Below are 18,902 nucleotides of genomic sequence, written 5' to 3'. Positions count from 1 at the left end.
CATCCGTCTCAGGTCAACACCATTAGTCACCTTTTCCCACTTTGCAGGTACCTTAATGATGCTCTGGCAGGTGGACAGAGGCAAGCCCACCAGGCTGGTGCCGTTTATGGACATGATCTGGTCCCCGATATTCAGCTTCCCTGATTTCTCAGCAGGGCCCCCATGCATCATGTTGGCTATGATCACGGTTGGCAGGATGGAACCCCAGCCAGACTCCACGATCACCACGCCTAGGATCTCTCCTTTCTGCTTCTCTATAAATACCTGAAAGGAAAAGACAAAGCCAAAAACCCGAATCAGCATCCTCCCAGGGTACACAAATCGAAGCTTTCCCCCACGTCCTGTCCCACCTAAAGAAGAAAGGCATTGCCTTGATGGCTCTGACCCAGACCAGTGCTGTCTTCTCTCGATTCCATGGCATTTGGTAAGAAATGATGTAACAATAGGTTTCTTATAATTCTTGTTTCACATAAGCAGTCATGCCTTGGCTGTATGAACACAAAGGGCGCGGGGTGCCTTTTTGTATAGTCCCCGGGGAGCAGGGAGAGAGGCTGAGTGGGTGGGGACTTCGCGGGTGTGTTAAGGTTTCTGGAAATAGCTTTTGGATTCTATGCACAGGCTGCCCTACTGCACAGCGCTTCACAAATTCTCTCCAACATTTAAGATTCTGGAGTTAAAAATAAACAAATAGATGTTACAGAAACATTTCTTTGCAGGGAGTAAGCTGAAGAAAAATAAAAAAAAAAAAAAAATAAAAAAAAAGGATGCTAGGGTTAGTGCAACCAAAAAGGTTGGAAGTGCAAGTAGCAAGACCACGTTCTAGATGGGCTTACTTCTGTGTGGCTTCCTCGGCAGGGCAGAGAAGACAGGAGTCAGTTTTGGCTACTGGCAGCGTGGGAAGGTTTGCAGGGACACCACCAAGGGGCAGGACACCTTTTGAAAGCCTCTGACAAAGAGTGTGTATATGTATTTATTTATTCATATTCACCAATACACGTACACTCAAACACACACCGTGGTGGCGGCTGCTGGGGCCTGACACGGCCCCTCACAGGCTGGTGGCCCTTCTCTCACAGCCAGCCACTCCGCGGGGGAGCTGCCCAGTGGGAGACACTCCCATTATGGGTGGTGGAATTATGTTCCCCTTGAAATTCATACGTTGGAGGCCAAACTCCCAGGACCTCAGGATGGGACCTTGTTTGGATACAGAGTCTTTACAGAGGCAGTGAAAGTAAAGTGAGGTCATTATGGTGGGCCACCACTCAGGTGGCGGGTGTCCTCACAGGAAGGGGGGGGGTTTGGCTGCAGACACATGCACAGAGGGAAGCCCATGTGAAGACACAGGGAGAAGGCCGTTCTCTCCCAGCCAGGGTAAGGGCCTGGAATACACCCTTCCCCCCACAGCCCTCCGAAGGAACCGACCCCCCAGTCTGCAGGACTGTGCTAAGGCAGCCCGAGCACACTGCCCCTGCCCCGTGTAGGTGGTGTCCATGACTGCCTGGCATGGGTTCGAAGGCCTACCGACTCCTCTGCCCAACAGAGGACATTCGTGAGCCAAGAGATCACTTTCTCCTAAAGGTCCTTTTGTCTACTGGATAAAACCCAAGCCCCTCGGCTAGACTTCCAAGCCCCTGGTTCTGACCTGAGCCCTGTGTTGGCCTCTCTGCACCCTCTCCCGCATCCCCAGTGCTCCACTGTGCATGGCTCCCCAGACAGTTCCTGAGCTTTCTGACCTTCAACGCTTCTGTTACTTTGGCCCAGCCCTCTCGAATCCTTCCTGCTTTCTGAAGACTACCTGGACCCCCAGACCACCTTAGATGGCTGCGTTCTCCTCCAAAGTTCTGTCTGAAGCCACAGGGCCACCCCAGGAGCAGCGCAGCACCTGTCACCCGAGCCCTGACACCTGCTCCACTCTGTCCTAACAGCTGTCTCTGACTCGTGCTCATGCCTGGCACTGTCACTTAACTTTTCTGTGCCCTTTCCTAGATAGTGGGCTTGGAAAGGGTGGGCTTTAGGTCCTGTTCACCTCTGGAAGCCACCCCAAACTTAGCTCACGGCTGCTGGGAGCAGAGGATGTTCCATCCTGGGGACGGCCCTCCACAGTGGTGTTTAATGACAGGCCCTTAGGAGAGGGGAGCCAGAGATGAGCCTGAGACCTCACCCAAGTCCTGCCACCTCCCCCCGTTCCCTAGCTGTTCCACCTTCCTTCCATGGTGGGGCTCCCCCGGGGCCTCTGCTCGGCTAACTGAGCTTGAGGTACATACATCTTTGCAGTTCTCCGACTTAGAGAAGTGGATCAGGTCATCGTTGTACATGTCCTGGGTGTTGAGCAGGTCACTATATTCCTTTTGGCTGAGATCTTCAGGATTGATCCCGTTGGCCCTGAGGAATTCCTGGTAGGCCACGCTGAATGCCTGCCCAATGGACTGTGCGATCAGCTGGGCCTGGACAGGAGTCGAAGAGGGAAGACAGAGGTCAATTGGGCGGCCCCGCTGGTGTGCTGCCTGGGTCTCGGCAGGACTGGGAGCCCCAGGAGTTAGCTAGGCCAGTGGGTCTAATCCCTGCCAGAGGCTGCTCTCAGAATTACTAAGGACATGTTATATTATGACAATAAGCACAAGGCAGCACTGGCATTCAGCGGAGTCAGAGACGCCCGTACACATGAGCACCCAGAGCAAACCATCAGAGTCCAGGACTCAACTTCAATTTATATAAAACACGAAGGCATTCATTGCATGGCTCTACTTCACATGGAACATTTCTAGAGTATAGCTTCTGTGTCAAGTGAGAGAAAATAATGATTTGCTTTGTCCAGCACTTTACCAGAAGTAAGCTTCATGACTTTGGAAAATGATTACCATCAATGCTGTTCATGGTGTCTGGGTGGCCAGTAAATCACATCACCATCAACCTACACATTTGCTGCACAGAGAGGCATACTGCATGAGTGTGTGGTCTACATATCTATTTTCTTTTCCTTTAAAAAATATTTTTATTTATTCATGAAAGACACACAGAGAGAGGCAGAGACACAGGCAGAGGGAGAAGTAGGCACCTTGTGGGTAGCCTGATGTGGGACTTGATCCCAGGACCCCAGGATCACGACCTGAGCCAAAGGCAGACGCTCAACCACTGAGCCACCCAGGTGTCCCTACTTATCTATTTTCTTACTGAGTCCTCAGTTCAAAATGTCAAATACAAGTGTTAATAATATTCAGGTAAATACTATGTTCTCACAACCAAACCTGTTCCTCGAGTCTGTATAAGTACCTGACAGCTCCACTATTCCTTCCAGAATGGCCGGGCCCAAGCATTTACATCCTGTAGTAAGTACAACTTTATTTTAGCTTTCTTTCCTTTTACTTCTCTTCTGTGTTACATTTATGGCCATACATTAGCTTGTGAACAATTTTTGAAAAGGGGAGACTATATAATCTCCAAATTTTATTTCAGAGCAGTAACGGAGCATCATGAAACATCTGTTGTATAAAGTGGGCTTTGGGGCTTCCTTGAGAACCCTGATTGGGTCCAGCCCCACATTTTCCAGGTGAGGAGACTGAGCCCCAGAGACATAAAGGTACCTGCTTGAGGTCACACAGCTCACAGCGAGGCACACTGGTGGTTCTGTGGTTCTTTCTCCAGCACTGGGCTTTGCTAGCCTCTCCCTGCACTAACTCATCCACACTATGGGCGTGGCCAACCAGCAGCCACCTGGTACTTCTCACATGCCTGTGCTGTATTAAACACTATCCGAGGATGGTCACAGAGATCCCGACATCAAGCCTATGGCTGATGCAAGCCAGACAGTGCCACTGGCCCTCTTCCTAGGCTCCTGAGGCCATGTTTCAGAATTTAGAAATTTTTAGGATTTTAGAAAGGTAAAAGATGCATATATCATATATTGTCTAAAAAAACAAAACAAAACATTAGAACCTGGGGAAGTGTCCTATAGACAAACTAATATTCCTGCAAAAAAATGTGTAAGATTCATGGTAAGCTGGACAGATTCTGTAAATTGTCTCAAGGCAGTTCTGGGCAGGTTTATCAGCCAACTGACCACAAAATCCCCTTTGCTTTTCAAAGTTTTTTCTTTTCTTTTCTTTTTTTTTTTTATTTGAGAGAGAGAGAGAGAGAGAGAGCAAGCATGAGCCAGGAGGGGCAGAGGGACAGGGAGAGAGAGACTCTCAAGCAGACTTCATGCTGAGCATAGAGTCCAGTGTGGGGCTTGATCCCACAATCTTGAGATCATGATCTGAGCCAAAATCAAGAGTCGGCTACTTAGCCAATTGTGCCACTGGGGGCCCCTCCCAGAGCTCTTTAGACTTTGGAATTCTAGGTCTGTTTTATGGTCCCCATTGCACAGACAGGAACAGCAGGTGACAGTGAAGGTGTTCACTCCCTGGGAAGGGGGTGACTCCGGGCGCTGAATCCTGGCCGAGTGATTCCAGAGCCCACCCCTGCACCATGTGGGATTGCCTCTCCGCAGGAAAACAATAAAAGCCTCCAGAGCCATGTTTTACACACACACACACACACACACGCACGCACAATGCTAACCTCCACGTCCCTTCCTTCCCTCGCCTTCACTGCGTTTGGCTGAAAGCAGCTAACAGACAGTGAAATCAGAACTTGCTGCATGGCCGTGCTTTACTTTTCCCACTTGGTGACTGGGGATGTCACCAGCCACCACGAAGACCCATCGCCCTGTGTCCTAAGACGCTGCAGGTGTGTGAGGGACATGGATGGAGACAGATGAGGAGCAGTGCGTGGGCTGGGATCACGGAGGAGACACATGCTGGCGTCACTGATGGACACGCGTGAGCAAAATTAGCCAGCAAGGGAGGCGCTGTCATGTCATGCAAGCTCAGTGGCCTCACAGCCTGTACATGGAAGCAGGATCCAGCTCCAGCTCCCCTGGCTCTGGAGCCAATGATCTTCTCTCGTTCTTTGCCTCAGAAGCATAGGGGTAAGAGTCCCAGGCCCACTCTCTCTTGTCCTAACTCAGGCTCCCCGTTCCTCCTTTCTGCCGGGGACTCTGAGGTCAGACATCCCCTCCTTACAAGCTGCAAGCCAAGTGCAGATGGCAAAGGGTCACAGAGGTGTCTGCGTGCCCGGGGAGCGGAGCTAACTCCACCTTTTTTCATCAGCTTGCAGGACACAGGAGTCTTAAGCTTCTACATTTAATTTTCAAAGCTTCTTGAGAAACTTCTGAAACTCATTCTCTCCCCGTCTGCGAGGCTGGCCTCAAGTTTTAAAGCAAGAGCAGGGGAATGGCTGGGAGAGGCTCTCTGCCTACAAGCTCTCCACCTTCTCAGTGATCTGGTCCCCGGGGGCCTGTGTTCCAGAGAACCGGACCAGGAAAGGATGGTGCAAAAAGTGGGAGCATCTCCACGTCCCCGTGGCTGCAGCCGTGACAGCTCGAATCCCTGGGGAAGAGCAGCTGGCCTCTGCCTCTTGACTTCCTGCAGGCAGGCAATTCACCGCAGCTAGGTGAACACTCCCCTGCAGAAAAACGGCCTCTTGTAAGGAGCCAAGGCACCCACGGGCAATTCTCTTTAAGTAGCGAGGGGCTCTCTGCTCATTATGGGAAACAGAGCTCAGGGTACTGTGGCAGGATAGAAATCAGCATGATCAACGGCACAGACATGGCCCTCTTGTGAGGGAGGGCTCTGTGGCTCCAGACCTTCGTGGGGCTGTGGCCCTGGCCCTTGAGGGAGCTTCCAAGGCCTGCCCTGCTTTAGGGGAAGTTGGCCGCTGATACAGCTTGAAGACTGGAGACCTCTCTGGCCGTTCCAGGGATGAATGGGAAAGAAGCCAAATAGAAGAACGGGCCCTGTCTCTGTTATAAATGAGTTTTCTCTGTTGACCACGTCACCTGGAAAGACGGGGGTCAGGAATCACAGGTTTTGTGACAAGAGCAGCAGCTGGTCTTCATAAGGACAGGAAGTAGGCAGGTGGTGCTCCTGCCACTGGGAGGTAGGAGCAGGAATCCTAACTTTCCTGTGGTCTAGAGGGCAATCCTACATAACCAAGAATTGTCCTCCCCAAATGCCCTCATGCCCAGGTGAGACGAGCTCGGGGCCCCCATGGGTCTGGCCATCTGACCACATTCTGTCTACAGTTCTCTCCTTCTAAGCTATCCTCAAACTATACCAGCAGGCTCCTGCCTCAGTGCCTTTGCACTTGCTCTTTCCTCTCTCTCAGTTGATACAGGTCTCTCTTCAAGTATCATCTCCTCAGAGAAGACTGTTGATTACCCCATCTGAAATAGCTCCTATCCCAGTTTTATTTTTCCTTATAGAACTCCTCACTATCCCATTTTATATTAAGTATATTTACCTATTTTATTTTCTGTCTCCCTTTAAGCTTCGTGATGAATACCTCATCTATCTATTCAGCCTTGTATCCCCAAAACAGTGCTTGACACATAGCGGGTGCTCAATAAATACTTGTTTCATGTATGACTGATGAGACTGATTCAGGTTCTGAGAAAAAGAAAGAATCTGGCCCACCCGGGGGTCAGCCAAGGCCACCCAGAGGGAGATGAGAGGAGGCACCCTTACATCCTCAGACTCAAAGACGTGGCAAATCATCTTATACTGCCTTTTTCCATCCTGGGATGGGTGGGAGGCTTCCACGTTCTCCTGGGAGTTGGAGCGCGGCATTCGCCTGCGTGCCATCAGGACGACGATGTTCCCGATGTCTGCTATATAGGAGATGGTCCTCAGAGGGTGGTCCATCATCGTCTCCTGGAGGGCACAAGGGAGAGGATGCTAAGTCCAGCACAGCAGCTAATGGCCCACAAGAGAGCCTGCCACCCTACAGCCCTGTCAAGTGCAGTCCACATGCGGGGGGCTCTGGGGTTCCCCGCAAAGACTCAGGCCTGGGGGCAGCTCCCTCGACTGATGATAAATCAGAGCAGAAAGTGGTCTGTGGTACATGGGGGGAAAAATTCAGTCATTTTTACAGCCGGGAGAATCTCTGGTGGAGAAGTTAAAAAAAAAAAAAAAAAGATAAAAGGATGCCTGTGCGATGGCTGCATTTTGAGTGTGTGGATGCGTGATTTTAAACAAAATTTCTTAAAAGGCTGATCTGTTCCAGTTAACGAACCTTCTCATAAAAGCTTACAAGATTATTAGCAAACGAGATCCACGGTGTATTTGTTCTTTGATCTTTAAGGGAACAGTCCCAAGAGCAGCACCACCCCCTCTCCGGCAGCAAGTACTGCAGACATGACCTTCCAGCGTGTTCGGGAGCCAGCAGCTGAGTGAGGACAGCTGCTCTCGGGACGAGGGCACAGACGCTGGGCTGCCATGCTGGGCTGGGCACGCCACCCCCGGGGAAGGTGGCAGGCCGGCTAATACCTGTGTGTCGGCATTCAATACTTTGATTCTCTGGGTAGAAATGAAGAGATCCACCTCGGTCATTGGCTGAGATTCACCTTCAGGAGCCTGAGAAGAAAAATGCACCAAGGGGAAGCTTAACACCCTGCCCCGACTCAAGTGCACGGGAGCAAGGTTAGCTCACACACAGAAGCACGGAGACACAGTCACCAGAACAGCCATGCTGACTCCAGATTAGGACTGCCACAGCTGAGGGGACTCACAGACGAGAGTTAGCATCGCCAGGTTATAGGGAGAGGTGGAGTCCCCTCTGCTTCTCCACCTATAGAAGCAGTGGCTCCCTACAGATTTGGCTCTACGAACGATGATCGTGAATGGCCCTTTCTGCAAGGCTTTCAGAGCCCAGCAGGTTGAGGAACAAGGGCAAATGATCCATACCGCAAGGCCTTGGAAAAGTTACTTAGAATCTGCTCCGGATCAAGTGATGCGGGGGAGGGGCGGACATGACAATGTTTATAGCAGGTGCAAACAAAGTCATCTGGATGCAGTTCTGGTAAGAGGGTCTTCATGTTCACACACCACCACGGCAACACAGAAGCAGTCCTCACTCCTAAAGCCACCCCAATACGAAGGAACCCGGAATGCCTCAATGCCCCCTGGATAGCCCATAAGCACCTAGAAGCTCCATAACCAAAAAAGCCCATCCGTCTGGTTCGTTTGGGGTTTAACTCCGCACAGGGTGGTTATTAGCGAGTTTTCTTTTTTGCATCCAGCAATCTGACAAAATCCACAAGTCAAACATGACTATAATTGAAAAGACCCAAGTCCTTGCCGCATTAATGCTCCTGAAAGGTGGGATTCTCACTACTGTGGGAATCATTTAGCATCTCCAATCTGCTCCCTGTTGTTTCTCTGATGTGAAATGACTCATGAGCAACAGAAAAACAGCCACTTTAGGCAACTCAGTTTTGAGAAACGTTGGCTAATGGGGCGGTTCAAAAAGAAATCTGAACGAAAACTTGCTGGATGCAGAAAACAAAAACACAAAATAATAAAAAGGCAAAACATAAATAAACGAAAAGAACAGGCATAACACCAAGCTGATGAAGTTGTTTGTACTGCACCTTCTTTCTGCTTTTGGCTAATTTCTGGGCCATCTGCTTAGCATGGAACAAACAGAGACAGGAGAACAGTTAGAAAAGAATTTGCAGAGACTCGAAGTCGAAAAGGGAATTGACAAACTAGTATCAATAGTGGCATAAAGCATTTCTGCGTGAGGAAGACTGGCTTTAAAAAATCCTACTCTATAGACAATTTCCTCACTCAAAATTTAGTAGGTGGCAAGGGGACGTAGGAAGAAGGAAATGTAGTGAGGTGCTTCGTATACTCAACTGCAATCGATGCTTTCAAAGAACCAACTTGGTTCTGTTGATTTTCTTTACTGTATGCCTGTTTGCTATTTCGTTGATTTCATTATACATCTTAATTTCCTTCTACTTTCTTTGGGTTGAATTTGCTGATTTTTCCCCCCTAGCTTCCGGAGATGAAAATTTAAATTGCAAATATTTAAACTTTTTAAAATAAATAAACTGATGTATTTATTTAAAGCCGTGAATCTCCCTCTAAGCACTGTTAGCTGTATCTGACAAATTTTGATATGTTGAGATTTAATTATCACTTCAAAACATTTTCTAATTTCCAGTGATTTCTCCTTCAAACTTTGGATTATTTAGGATTGTGCTATTAATTTCAATACATTGGGGGATTTTCTAGTAATCTTTTTTTTCCTGATTTCTGAATTAATTGCACTGTGGTCAGAGAAGATACCCTGATTCCAGACCTTTGAATTGTGCTGAGCCTTAGCCCTATGGGATAGAACATGACCAACTGTGGTGAATGTCTGGTGGGCTTCAAAAGATGCATTCTTCAGTTGTTGTGAATAGTATTTTATCAGCTGTTAACAAGGTCAATTAGGTTGGTTAAGGGCACTGGTCAAATCTATGTACTTACTGATTTTTTCTTGCCTGCTTGCTCTAAAATTTACTAAGAGGGCTGTGTTAAAATCTCCTACTGTTACTGCGGATTTTGGTTCTGTCAATCTTTTATTTATTTATTTTATATCTATGTTATAAGGTACATATGTATTTAAGGTACTTATGTCTTCCTGTTGATCTTTTAATTTTTCTTCATCTTTAGTAATAATTCTTGCCTTAAATATTAATATGGCCTAGTCCTAACCTGAAATAGATGTAATATTCCTTTTGCTCATAAGTAGAAGCTAGCAGTGTTGATTAAAACAAGAGAGAGAGAGAGACTGAAGCCGGATTGTCTAAAACTGAATCCTCACTCTGCTATCTACTAGTTGTGTGACTTGGAGCCAGCCACTTACTGTCTCTGTGCCTCAATTTCCTCATCTGTAAAATGAGGATAAACACCGTATCTACCTCATAGGGCTATTCTGAGGATAAAATAAATACATGCAAAACTCTTACAACAGTGCCTGGTGCATTATAAATAAGCACTATATTTGTGTTTGTTGTTATATGACTATAATTCACCTATGTCAGAATACAATTCTTGGCTTTTGGTAAGGCCTTCTAGGCACACACAGATCTTGTACAAATAACAGTAAATCAATGGCCAAACCATGAACCCTGTTGTGGTGATGGGGGTGGATGGAAGATCATCTGCTCTCTCACACTACTTGGTACTCACCTGTGGAAAAGCCCTTTTGCTCCCAGCAGCACACCTCTATTTCATTAATGAGTCAAATGTGTTGTCTGTCCTAACTCATTGTGGAGAAACTGAATGAGTCAGAGATCCAAACACCAAGTACCTAATCTCTGGGAAACTAGGGCAGCCTTGCTCCCGCAGAGCCACCCCACAGCTCTTCCTGGTGGTCATGAACTCATGGTGAACAGTCTGCCCTGGAAAAAGTCAGATGGCAGGAAGTGTACAGAGTGTCCTAACTGCTGCATGTGATGGTGGAAATGTGTCTGCGTCCAAAGAGTGACCTGGTGCCAACGCTATGCCACACCACATAGATTCCTGTGTGGGATTCAAGAGTCCTGCTGGGGGCTGTTCTCATCTGCACCAGCTATAATTCTCATGATGAATGACTGCTGCGAGATCCTAATGTGTGTGTGTGTGTGTGTGTGTGTGTGTGTGTTTTCTACCACTGCCCCTGAAATTATCTTCCAGGAATATAAGAATTTCTATTATTTTTGATACCAAAACCTAATAGCTATTAGTCAAAATTCTTCACTCTAAGGAACAGTGATCTGAAAGGGTCCTGTCAAAGGAAAATAAGTCCACTACAATGGAATAACTAAATTTTTTTTTTCTGGAATGGGTGATGAGGAAAGAGAATCCAAAGGGCAATCTGCATTTCATAATGGGCATTCTAAAGTAATTTTTATGAAGTGAAAAGTATTTTACCCACTTCAAGTAATACCATCTTTTCAACCACACAGGATATTCAGGGTGCCCTGAAATAAATTATAATTTAAAATTTACACATGACATCGGGAGGGGGTGGGATCTAGAATGAGAAATTGCAGTAGCAGAGGAGCCAAAGAGAACCATACGGCTAGCATGTGTCATAAAGCAGGGAATGACATTATCCGTTTAAGTCCTCTCGTTTCATGGGATCGATTACGGCTTGTCTCCCCAGCAGGCTGTGGTGTAAAGGACACAGACTGTGGCACTTGTCCACCCACTCACTCCACAATATGTCCTGAACATTCCCTGTTAAGACTCTCTAGGTTACTCATGCTGGGGAAACTCCCGATGGCTCTAGCTTTTCCTTTCCCCGGTTGACATTAGCTGAGCGCTTGCTATATGCCAGTATCCTTCCAAGCAGTTCATGTGTATAGCACTGTGAAAGCTTACAGTAACCCTGTGAGGTAGGCACTACAGTATTCTCGTTTTGCAGAAGTGGAAACTGAGGCACAGAGAGACAAATCAACTTGCTCAAGCTACTGAAGAGAAAGAATAGAGATTCAAACCCTGGATATCTCACTCCAAACCACTGGTTGCGCAATGTAGGCAAGTTTCTCATCTATAAGGTTCTCAGTTTGTCTGTAAATAGAATTAATAATACCTACCTCACAGGATTCCCCAGCCCCTCCACTCTGAGGAATCAATGAGATCATGTATGTGCAGGACCTGCTGTAAGTGTTAATAACCTCTTTATTAATCACAGACTTCTCCGAGTCAGATGGGAAATCATGTGGCTTACACAAAGCTTCAATGACAGAGATTTTAATTCTAGAATTAAGTCCTGATTTTTTGACATTTCAAGAAAGCCTTTCCATGAAAGAAAACTCTGATTTTTTGAGACAAGCTAGTAAGGACAAATATGAGAATGTTTGATAATGGATGCTCCTTACAAAAATGCATAGACCAAAAAACATCCAACACCATTTGTGAGCTAATCACACGAGCTTCACAAATGTAGAAAGAATGAAGACACATATGCCACACTCTGCGTGGACATGAAGCTGGTTCTGTGGCTCAGGTAGGGCTCAGTAGGTGAGCCCATCTTCGGGCCAAAGAGCAGAAAATGCAGTGGGCATGAGGGTGGAATGAAGCATGGAGGTGCGGTGGAGAGAAAGGAAGACAAGGGATTTAGCTGCCCTGGCTTCAGGTTTGGTACTCCAGGTAGGGTGAAGGCATGGTTCCTCCACTGTAGGAGGAGTGGGGCATCTCTACCTACAGTGTGTAGGTACTGATACCACGTAGGGCAGAAGTTCCTCCCAAAACGTGTTCCAGAGAATCTTAGCAGCAAGACTTTAACAGGCATCACACAGTGACCATGTATTCCGTGTTCAAATAATGATGGGAGTTTCTGGCCAAAGTGAATTGGATCTCTTTAGTACAGGACTCTCAAAACCTTTAATAGGAAAACCTATATGCCAAATATCCAAAAAAGAGATATATTTTGCAGTGTTTCTTGAGTTAATATGCCAATACAATGTCATCAGCAGGAAGCACTAGCTTGACCAGGATGCCCCAGGGTGCGGTGGGAGAAAAGATATCATATCCCATAAGGCTTGCATGGTCTACCCTTCCCTAAATTATAGTGCATACCAGAACTTCTTGGAGGGCTTATGAAAACACAGATTCCTGGGCCCTCACCCCACCATGAGTTTCTGACTGGGGTGGGCCTGAGAATCTGCATTTCTAGCAAGTTCCCAGGTGGTGCTGATGCCGCCAGTGAAAGGGTCTCATTCTGAGAACCATCTCTTTGATGCATTCCTTAGTTGGATGAGGGGCTTTCTAAAAGGGATGGGGGGCTTATTTCTTCTCAGAAATGATGGATAACAAAGGCAGAAAGGGTACATTAGGGAGGGTCCAAAAATGGAAAAAAAAAACTTAAGAAAAATGGCAGATGTCTCCTAATTCTGCTATTGCATTTAGATCCACCTTGTTATATTTTGGTAGATGGAGAAAACTTTAAATTTCTGATTCCTCAACCTGCCTTTTGCTATTGTTAAACTCTCTTCTTGGTTTCCTTTTAGACTGCATGCTTCTCAAGGTCAAGGACTGGGTCTTGGGTAGCATTTATCTCCTGAGATGCCTATCACAAGGGTCTGCAGAGGAACACTTTGCTTTCTGAGCTAAATTCTTTTATTTTCCTCTCATGTTATGTACAAAATTTCTGGTCAAACCACAACTCCAAATTCTCTCTCCATTTGCAAATAAGTCTACAAATCCTTTAAGTTAAGAAAATATGAATTCTTCAGACTCCAAGTGTAAGTCCAATAAGCACCATAACCGACCAACGGAAGAAAAATCAGATATGATTTTGAAACCCAAGCTTCAGGTGCTTGCTGGGAGATAGAGCTGCACAAACAGCCCCGGCCACGCGGGACCCCCGGTGAGAGGGGCCGCTCACCTGCATCCGTCCCCTAGGTCAACTGAACAGTGTCGGCAGAGGAGAGAACAAGGGGTAAGACAGGGATCCCCATGGGGGAGAGAGGAAGCAGGAGGAATTCAAACAGGGGGAGGACACCCTTCTTTCCATCTTTGTTCAGATGAGAGCACCAGGGCGGAAATTACTAATCAGTCTGGGCTGAGGATACTGCTAAACGGATTTCCAAGTAAATCCATAAAGCTTTTTCTGCTTTCCTTCCTTCCTGGACAGACACTGTGAAATCTGTAGCTTCCTTCCTCTCTGCGTCTTTATAGAGGTGGCCTAGAATAACTCATTCCTGAAAGGCCAGCCTCTCTTAGGAGAAAGCCTGGCATCAGAGAGGCTCAGAGAGAGGTTGTCTTCCAGGTAAGTGCAAGCACCACATGCTCCCAGGAGACCATCCCGACTGATGGGGGGTGGTGGTGTGTGTAAATGCCCCAGGCCCCCTGGGGCCCTCTTCAGGAGGTGAAATGTCAGTGCACATCCGGACACAGTAACACTTTAGGGGGTGCGGAAATACACGGTGGATCTGGACACAGTCTCCACCTAGAATTTGAATATGCGCCAGGCTGGGTGTAAAGTCAAGCAAGCTGATGGGCATTTAAATGGATGTAAAAGGAACAGGAGGCAGGAAATACTTAATGACAGGCAGCAGTTCCTTCAGATGCACAGAAGCACATTGCAAAATGATACTTATAAATGAAACGCAACCGTTTAACTTTACCACTCCATAATGAATTCCTCGCACTACCATAATTTGCTGTAAAAATAAATATATGTTTTCCAGATGCCTACTCTGCTCTAGGCAGGTCTAAAATGGATTTATAATCAGACAGCCTCATCTTGCTGGTTCTGATCAACAAAAGCATCTAATGTTTTGTTGTTGTTGTTGTTCAGATCAACTGTGGAACTTCCAGAGACCAATCCTTTGATGCTTCAAAGTGAACCTTCTGGTTTCTTATCAGGGAAGCTGGACTTGAAGATGAGAAAACTGTGCTCTCAGACCTCACCGTGGAACTCGGAAGCTGTCATTCCCAGCATGCTTGGTCCTGGGTGCCCAGCATGCTTGACACTGGGTGCCACAGCCTACTCTGTGCTGCTTCACGTTCCGGGGATGCACCTGCTCCCTCCTTCGAGGTCACGTGGTGCCATAAACATGCCCAAGGGCAGTGGGAAGACAAACTATCTATGTGCAAGTAAAGGGCTACCACTCAGGAGGTCCATAAGCAAAGTGCCTCGAATGAAATCCAAACCTGAACGTGTTTGAAACTCTGACGAACGGAAGCAGAGAGAACTCCTCTTCCAGCCATGCAGTGTTCTGTCTTGGGGATCTTCAGTGCTCCTGTGGGGGCGGACTACTGCTTTGTTCTGGGGGATTCACCTCAATGGACTCTGGCAGTGCCTCTTGACAGGGGCAGAGGGAAGCTCTAGCATTCTGTGGGAGTTAAATCTTCATCCTGTGCCTCATCCTGGACATTACAGGGTGCCAAGCATCCCTGGCCCTGGTTCACTAATGCCATTAAAAATACCCCCAGATACCATGGCACCCCAAAGTGCCCCCGCTTGTTCCTAAAGCCCCTTCCTGAGGGGGTTCCTGTCTATCAGAAAACCACTGAGTGAGGCATGCCAGGTCCTTGCACTCCTGCTGACCCCGGGGAAGTGAGCAGCACCATGAGCCTGCGTCCAGAGGTGAAGCTGCTTTGTGGTGTTGCTGTCTTGGCATCCAAGTGGCCTGCAGCTGACGCTGGCCCCTCATGAGAGTGCAAGCCCTGGACAACAGCCTGCAGAGTCACAGGCAAATTTAAGGTCTCGATATAAATTCCCAACAGCCCGTGCAACAAATAATCTTTGTCCAGTGCCTTCCCCTTGGGTGCCCCCCTTAGATAAGACCCCCATGAAGCTTACCAAAACTTGCTCTTTTTGGTATGAATCGGCCATTTCAAACCCAGGAACCCCAAAGTATTCCACTCTCAGACCCAAATAAAGGCATCGCCCCATGTCCTGCTGCCTGCATTTGCTTGGCCTTGACCCCCACCCTATGGCCCCCGCCCCCAAGGCGTGCTGGCTCCTTCCTTGAGAACCTGTGAGTAATAAACTTCCCTCTTTCAATTTCTCTCGTGCTCTTTTGCTCAACCATCTGGCACCCCAGGGCTCTGTTGAACAAATATTAACTTAACAAAATCATAACATGCTATGTTTGGTAACTGTGGGACAGAAGGAGTCAAATTTATGTCCCTAAAGACTTTGTTTTCAAAAGTTATTTGCCTGAAAAGCACCTTCTTCTCACCTACAGATCTGCGTGTTGTTTTGAACGCAGCACCTAGGACACCCTAAATTCAGGAAGATGCTGGGGAGATCCAGAGGTTTTCATGCCACCTCTTTACAATAAGGGGAGATAGTCAGAAGGAATTAGGTCAACATTGGATGGGCAGCTTGACGAGAACCTGATATTCCATCAGTAACCTTAGAGAGTCTGAAAGACCCAGAAGGTACTCAGGTCAGTTTGATACACTGCCATGGAATCATCCTGCTGGGTGCCACGGGTCTCTGTGGGTAGGGGTGGGACTTCCTGCGAGAGAAGTGCATCTTCCCACTGGCGATCTAATGGACATAGGCTAATTCTGGGAGAAGACATGACCACCACAGCAGTGGGCCTTGTGGCAGCAGGGCCTGTGAGGCACAGAGGGGGTTCGTGTGACCTGAATGAAGTGGTAGAGTGGATCCTAGATACACAGAAGACACGGGCAGGCCCCTGTCAGCAATCATGCCATTGGTCTGGCCTGTCACTGTCGTGATAGTAGCCACCCTAGATGCAGTGGTGAACTGCTCTCTAGTTTATACCTCCTAAGTCCTGATATGCCAGCAAGAGTCACCGCATCAAATACTGCAGTGTGGGCTTGCTGTGCTACGACGGCTAAGGGAAGAACAAGTTCTGAGCTCAGGAGAGAAGTGCCTCTTCCAAGCTGGGAGAGGGGGTAAGAGCAGCCAGCAACTGGTGACCCTCAAAGCCATGGATGGAAGTTTGATGCAGAAGCAATGGCCGGAGACCCGGGGACCTGCGCCAGCACTGGACAGCAGGGACTCGGTCATTACGGTTAGGCCATCTTGCTTAAATCTCCAGTGGGTGAATAACATAGGGGAGTCAGCTGGGGCAGGAGGCCAGAAACTCCACCTCTGTGCATCCTCACTCCCTGTTCCCATCAGCCCTGGGGTGCCCCACACTACTGGGCACCTTCCACCTCACACCTGTTCTTCCTGCCCAGTTGCACCCTGCACATTCACTGGCTTGATCCGTCTCTCCCTGGTGCTGTGCAGCTCGAGGGTAAGGATCTCACCTTATAACTGGCTATTTTCTTTTCATCCCAAGACCCTGAACAGCCTTGCACGTGTATGTGCTCCAGAAATACTTTTTCCCAGATTAAGGACCCTAAGTGACCATCTTGAACTTGTGCCTCTTCCTCCTTCCACACTGCCATACAACACCAGGGAGTACCTGGGGAATAAGTGCACGTAAGACGATATGGAAAAGGAATGGGTCCTTGAGAAGGAATGCGATTATGACCAGCTGAAGCTGGATACATCCACATCTGGTGAGTCTTGACCTGTTCCACCTGTTGCTTGAAATACCTGGTTCTGGGTTTCAGTGGTGCTGCTACGCCTGGGGCTCGGGTGGACTGGCCTTGTGGCCCTAGTAGGGCTACCCAGTGCTTCTGGGTGCTGGTGGCACTTGAATGGCAGGTGATGTGTCCCTGTAGCCCTGTGTCTGTCCCTGATTCCAGGTGGTACTGGCATCGTGGTGGATATTCTAGAGCTCTGCATTTCACTAGGGTCAAACCATTTCTGGCTGGCTCAAACTAATTGTGAATGGTTTACACCAGGCAAAAGTAGTTCTTCTCGGATCAAACAGGCTTGTTCCTTTTAAATCTTGATAAAACAGATTCCAAACAGTTACAACCGGCTCAGACCAGTTTAAGGTGCATTAGCCTTATACTGACTCATTCTGGTTAGATTTGATCCAATAGTTCCTTGTGCCTGGAACAAACCAGTTTGATCTAGCTTGTGCAGGATCAACTAGTTCAAAAGTACGAGACTGAGATGGCATCATGCGGTACCTAGAATGTTCACGTCACTCATCACCATATCCGTGGAAATACAGGGGTAAAGCTCTCCCACTAGAGATGTGATGCTCAGAATGACATCCTTCCTCATCATATCAGCTTTCCAAAGTTTATGTTCACATGTGCTATTTCTTAAGACTGGCTATTAAGAATACCCCAAATATGCAGTTTGATACATAAGGACTCTGCACACTTTTTTTCTGTTTGGAACTGTTGACAGGTGCATCATGCCAGTCCCACACTCCCCTAAACTTGGCACTAGATGCATGAGGTGTGGGGAGACCACTGTGAATGGCTCAGGCCCCGGCATCCATCCCTTGCACCCCCTCACCTTGATCCTGCTCACGGCTTCCTGGGCCTGCATCATGCGCACGTTTTTGGAGGGAGTTTTGTCTGACAGCAGCTGGGTGGAGCCAAGGTAATTGGCAGCAAAAATGATCCCATCGATCAAGTCCTCGGGGTCACAGGGTCCGGGAACTGTAACACACAGAGCCACAGCGGTGAGTGAAGCCACCCTGGGGTGTGTGCCTAACACGGCCCTGACGCGCTGCGCCCTCCCCGCTGTTCGGCACCAGCATAGGTGGCCCGGTGCCCGAGACCCTGCCAGGCTCAGGCTTCTCTCCTTCTGTGTCTGCCTCACTCACCCCTTGCTTTCAAAGGGAAGAAACATTTTCTTCTTAATTCACTTCACCCAGGCCACTGACTGTGAGAAATGATATGTTTATTTAAATATGAAACATAAAATGAGTGACAAAGGATGTTGTTTCTCCTGTTAGACTGTGAGCTCTTTGGGGCAAAGTCCACGTCATGTTCGTCTCGGGCGCTCGTGTCTAATCAGTGTCTGTTGCCTGGTGGGTATCAAATTAATGTGTGGCCAGACAAATGGCTAGGTGACCAGGGAGGCTGCTTTATCAGGAATCCTCATTGTATAACATTTCTTTCACCTGCCACCATCCACATTTTATCCGTAATTCGGGAAAACAAACTATAATTCAGAAAAATGGGTATTTGCTTCAGAATGTCCAGATTCCCGTAACGACCTTTGACCCCAATTCTGTGCAGCAGATGACATTACACCAAAGCCGGAGTCTCTGGCTGCCAACCTCGCTGACTTACAGGCTCTTGTGTCCCCGGCTGGCATCCACATACAGATCAATTCCAAGGAAAGTCTGAATTTTCTGTTCTCACTGACCGGCCTTTGAAATCAAACCTTAGCTTTAAAATATTTAAGGTGGGGGCAGTGGATTCTAACCATAATCATCTGTAAACCCTACCTGAAATTAAAACATGTCTGGGATTAATATATAACTTCATAACAAAGGCACTAAGAAAGGCTTCTCATTCTGCAATGAAAACATATGTATTTTCTTTGGCTCAAATGCTGTATTTTGGGAGATTAAAATATACGTTTTAACCTACTGTTCAAACCTCAGGCTCTTAAATTAGATAGCTGGAAATGGAAACAATTTGCTTTTTCCTTTTGGAAAGCTAATCTAGAATGATTTTTATTTTTATCCACCAACA

The 18,902-nt window shown here is 47.6% G+C and overlaps 1 protein-coding gene across 7 annotated transcripts in view; it reads right to left on the bottom strand.

Moving 5' to 3' along the window:
* Nucleotides 1-18,902, bottom strand: part of APBA1 (amyloid beta precursor protein binding family A member 1) — a 196,923-nt gene that overhangs the window by 13,546 nt on the left and 164,475 nt on the right. For 4 of the 7 annotated variants that reach the window (XM_077907580.1, XM_077907591.1, XM_077907601.1 and 1 more), the window contains exons 5-11: nt 17,710-17,855; nt 8,468-8,500; nt 7,365-7,451; nt 6,564-6,749; nt 5,308-5,502; nt 2,265-2,444; nt 52-264 (exon numbers count right to left, since the gene is read on the bottom strand). In XM_077907580.1, the coding sequence (XP_077763706.1) occupies nt 52-264; nt 2,265-2,444; nt 5,308-5,502; nt 6,564-6,749; nt 7,365-7,451; nt 8,468-8,500; nt 17,710-17,855 (1,040 nt within the window). The remainder of the gene's footprint in view (nt 1-51; nt 265-2,264; nt 2,445-5,307; nt 5,503-6,563; nt 6,750-7,364; nt 7,452-8,467; nt 8,501-17,709; nt 17,856-18,902) is intronic. The other 3 variants (XM_077907619.1, XM_077907627.1, XM_077907635.1) reach the window with 3 other exon arrangements.

Source organism: Canis aureus, chromosome 1, assembly GCF_053574225.1.
Source record: "Canis aureus isolate CA01 chromosome 1, VMU_Caureus_v.1.0, whole genome shotgun sequence".
Lineage (NCBI taxonomy): Eukaryota > Metazoa > Chordata > Mammalia > Carnivora > Canidae > Canis > Canis aureus.
This window is presented reverse-complemented; position numbering and strand designations above follow the sequence as displayed.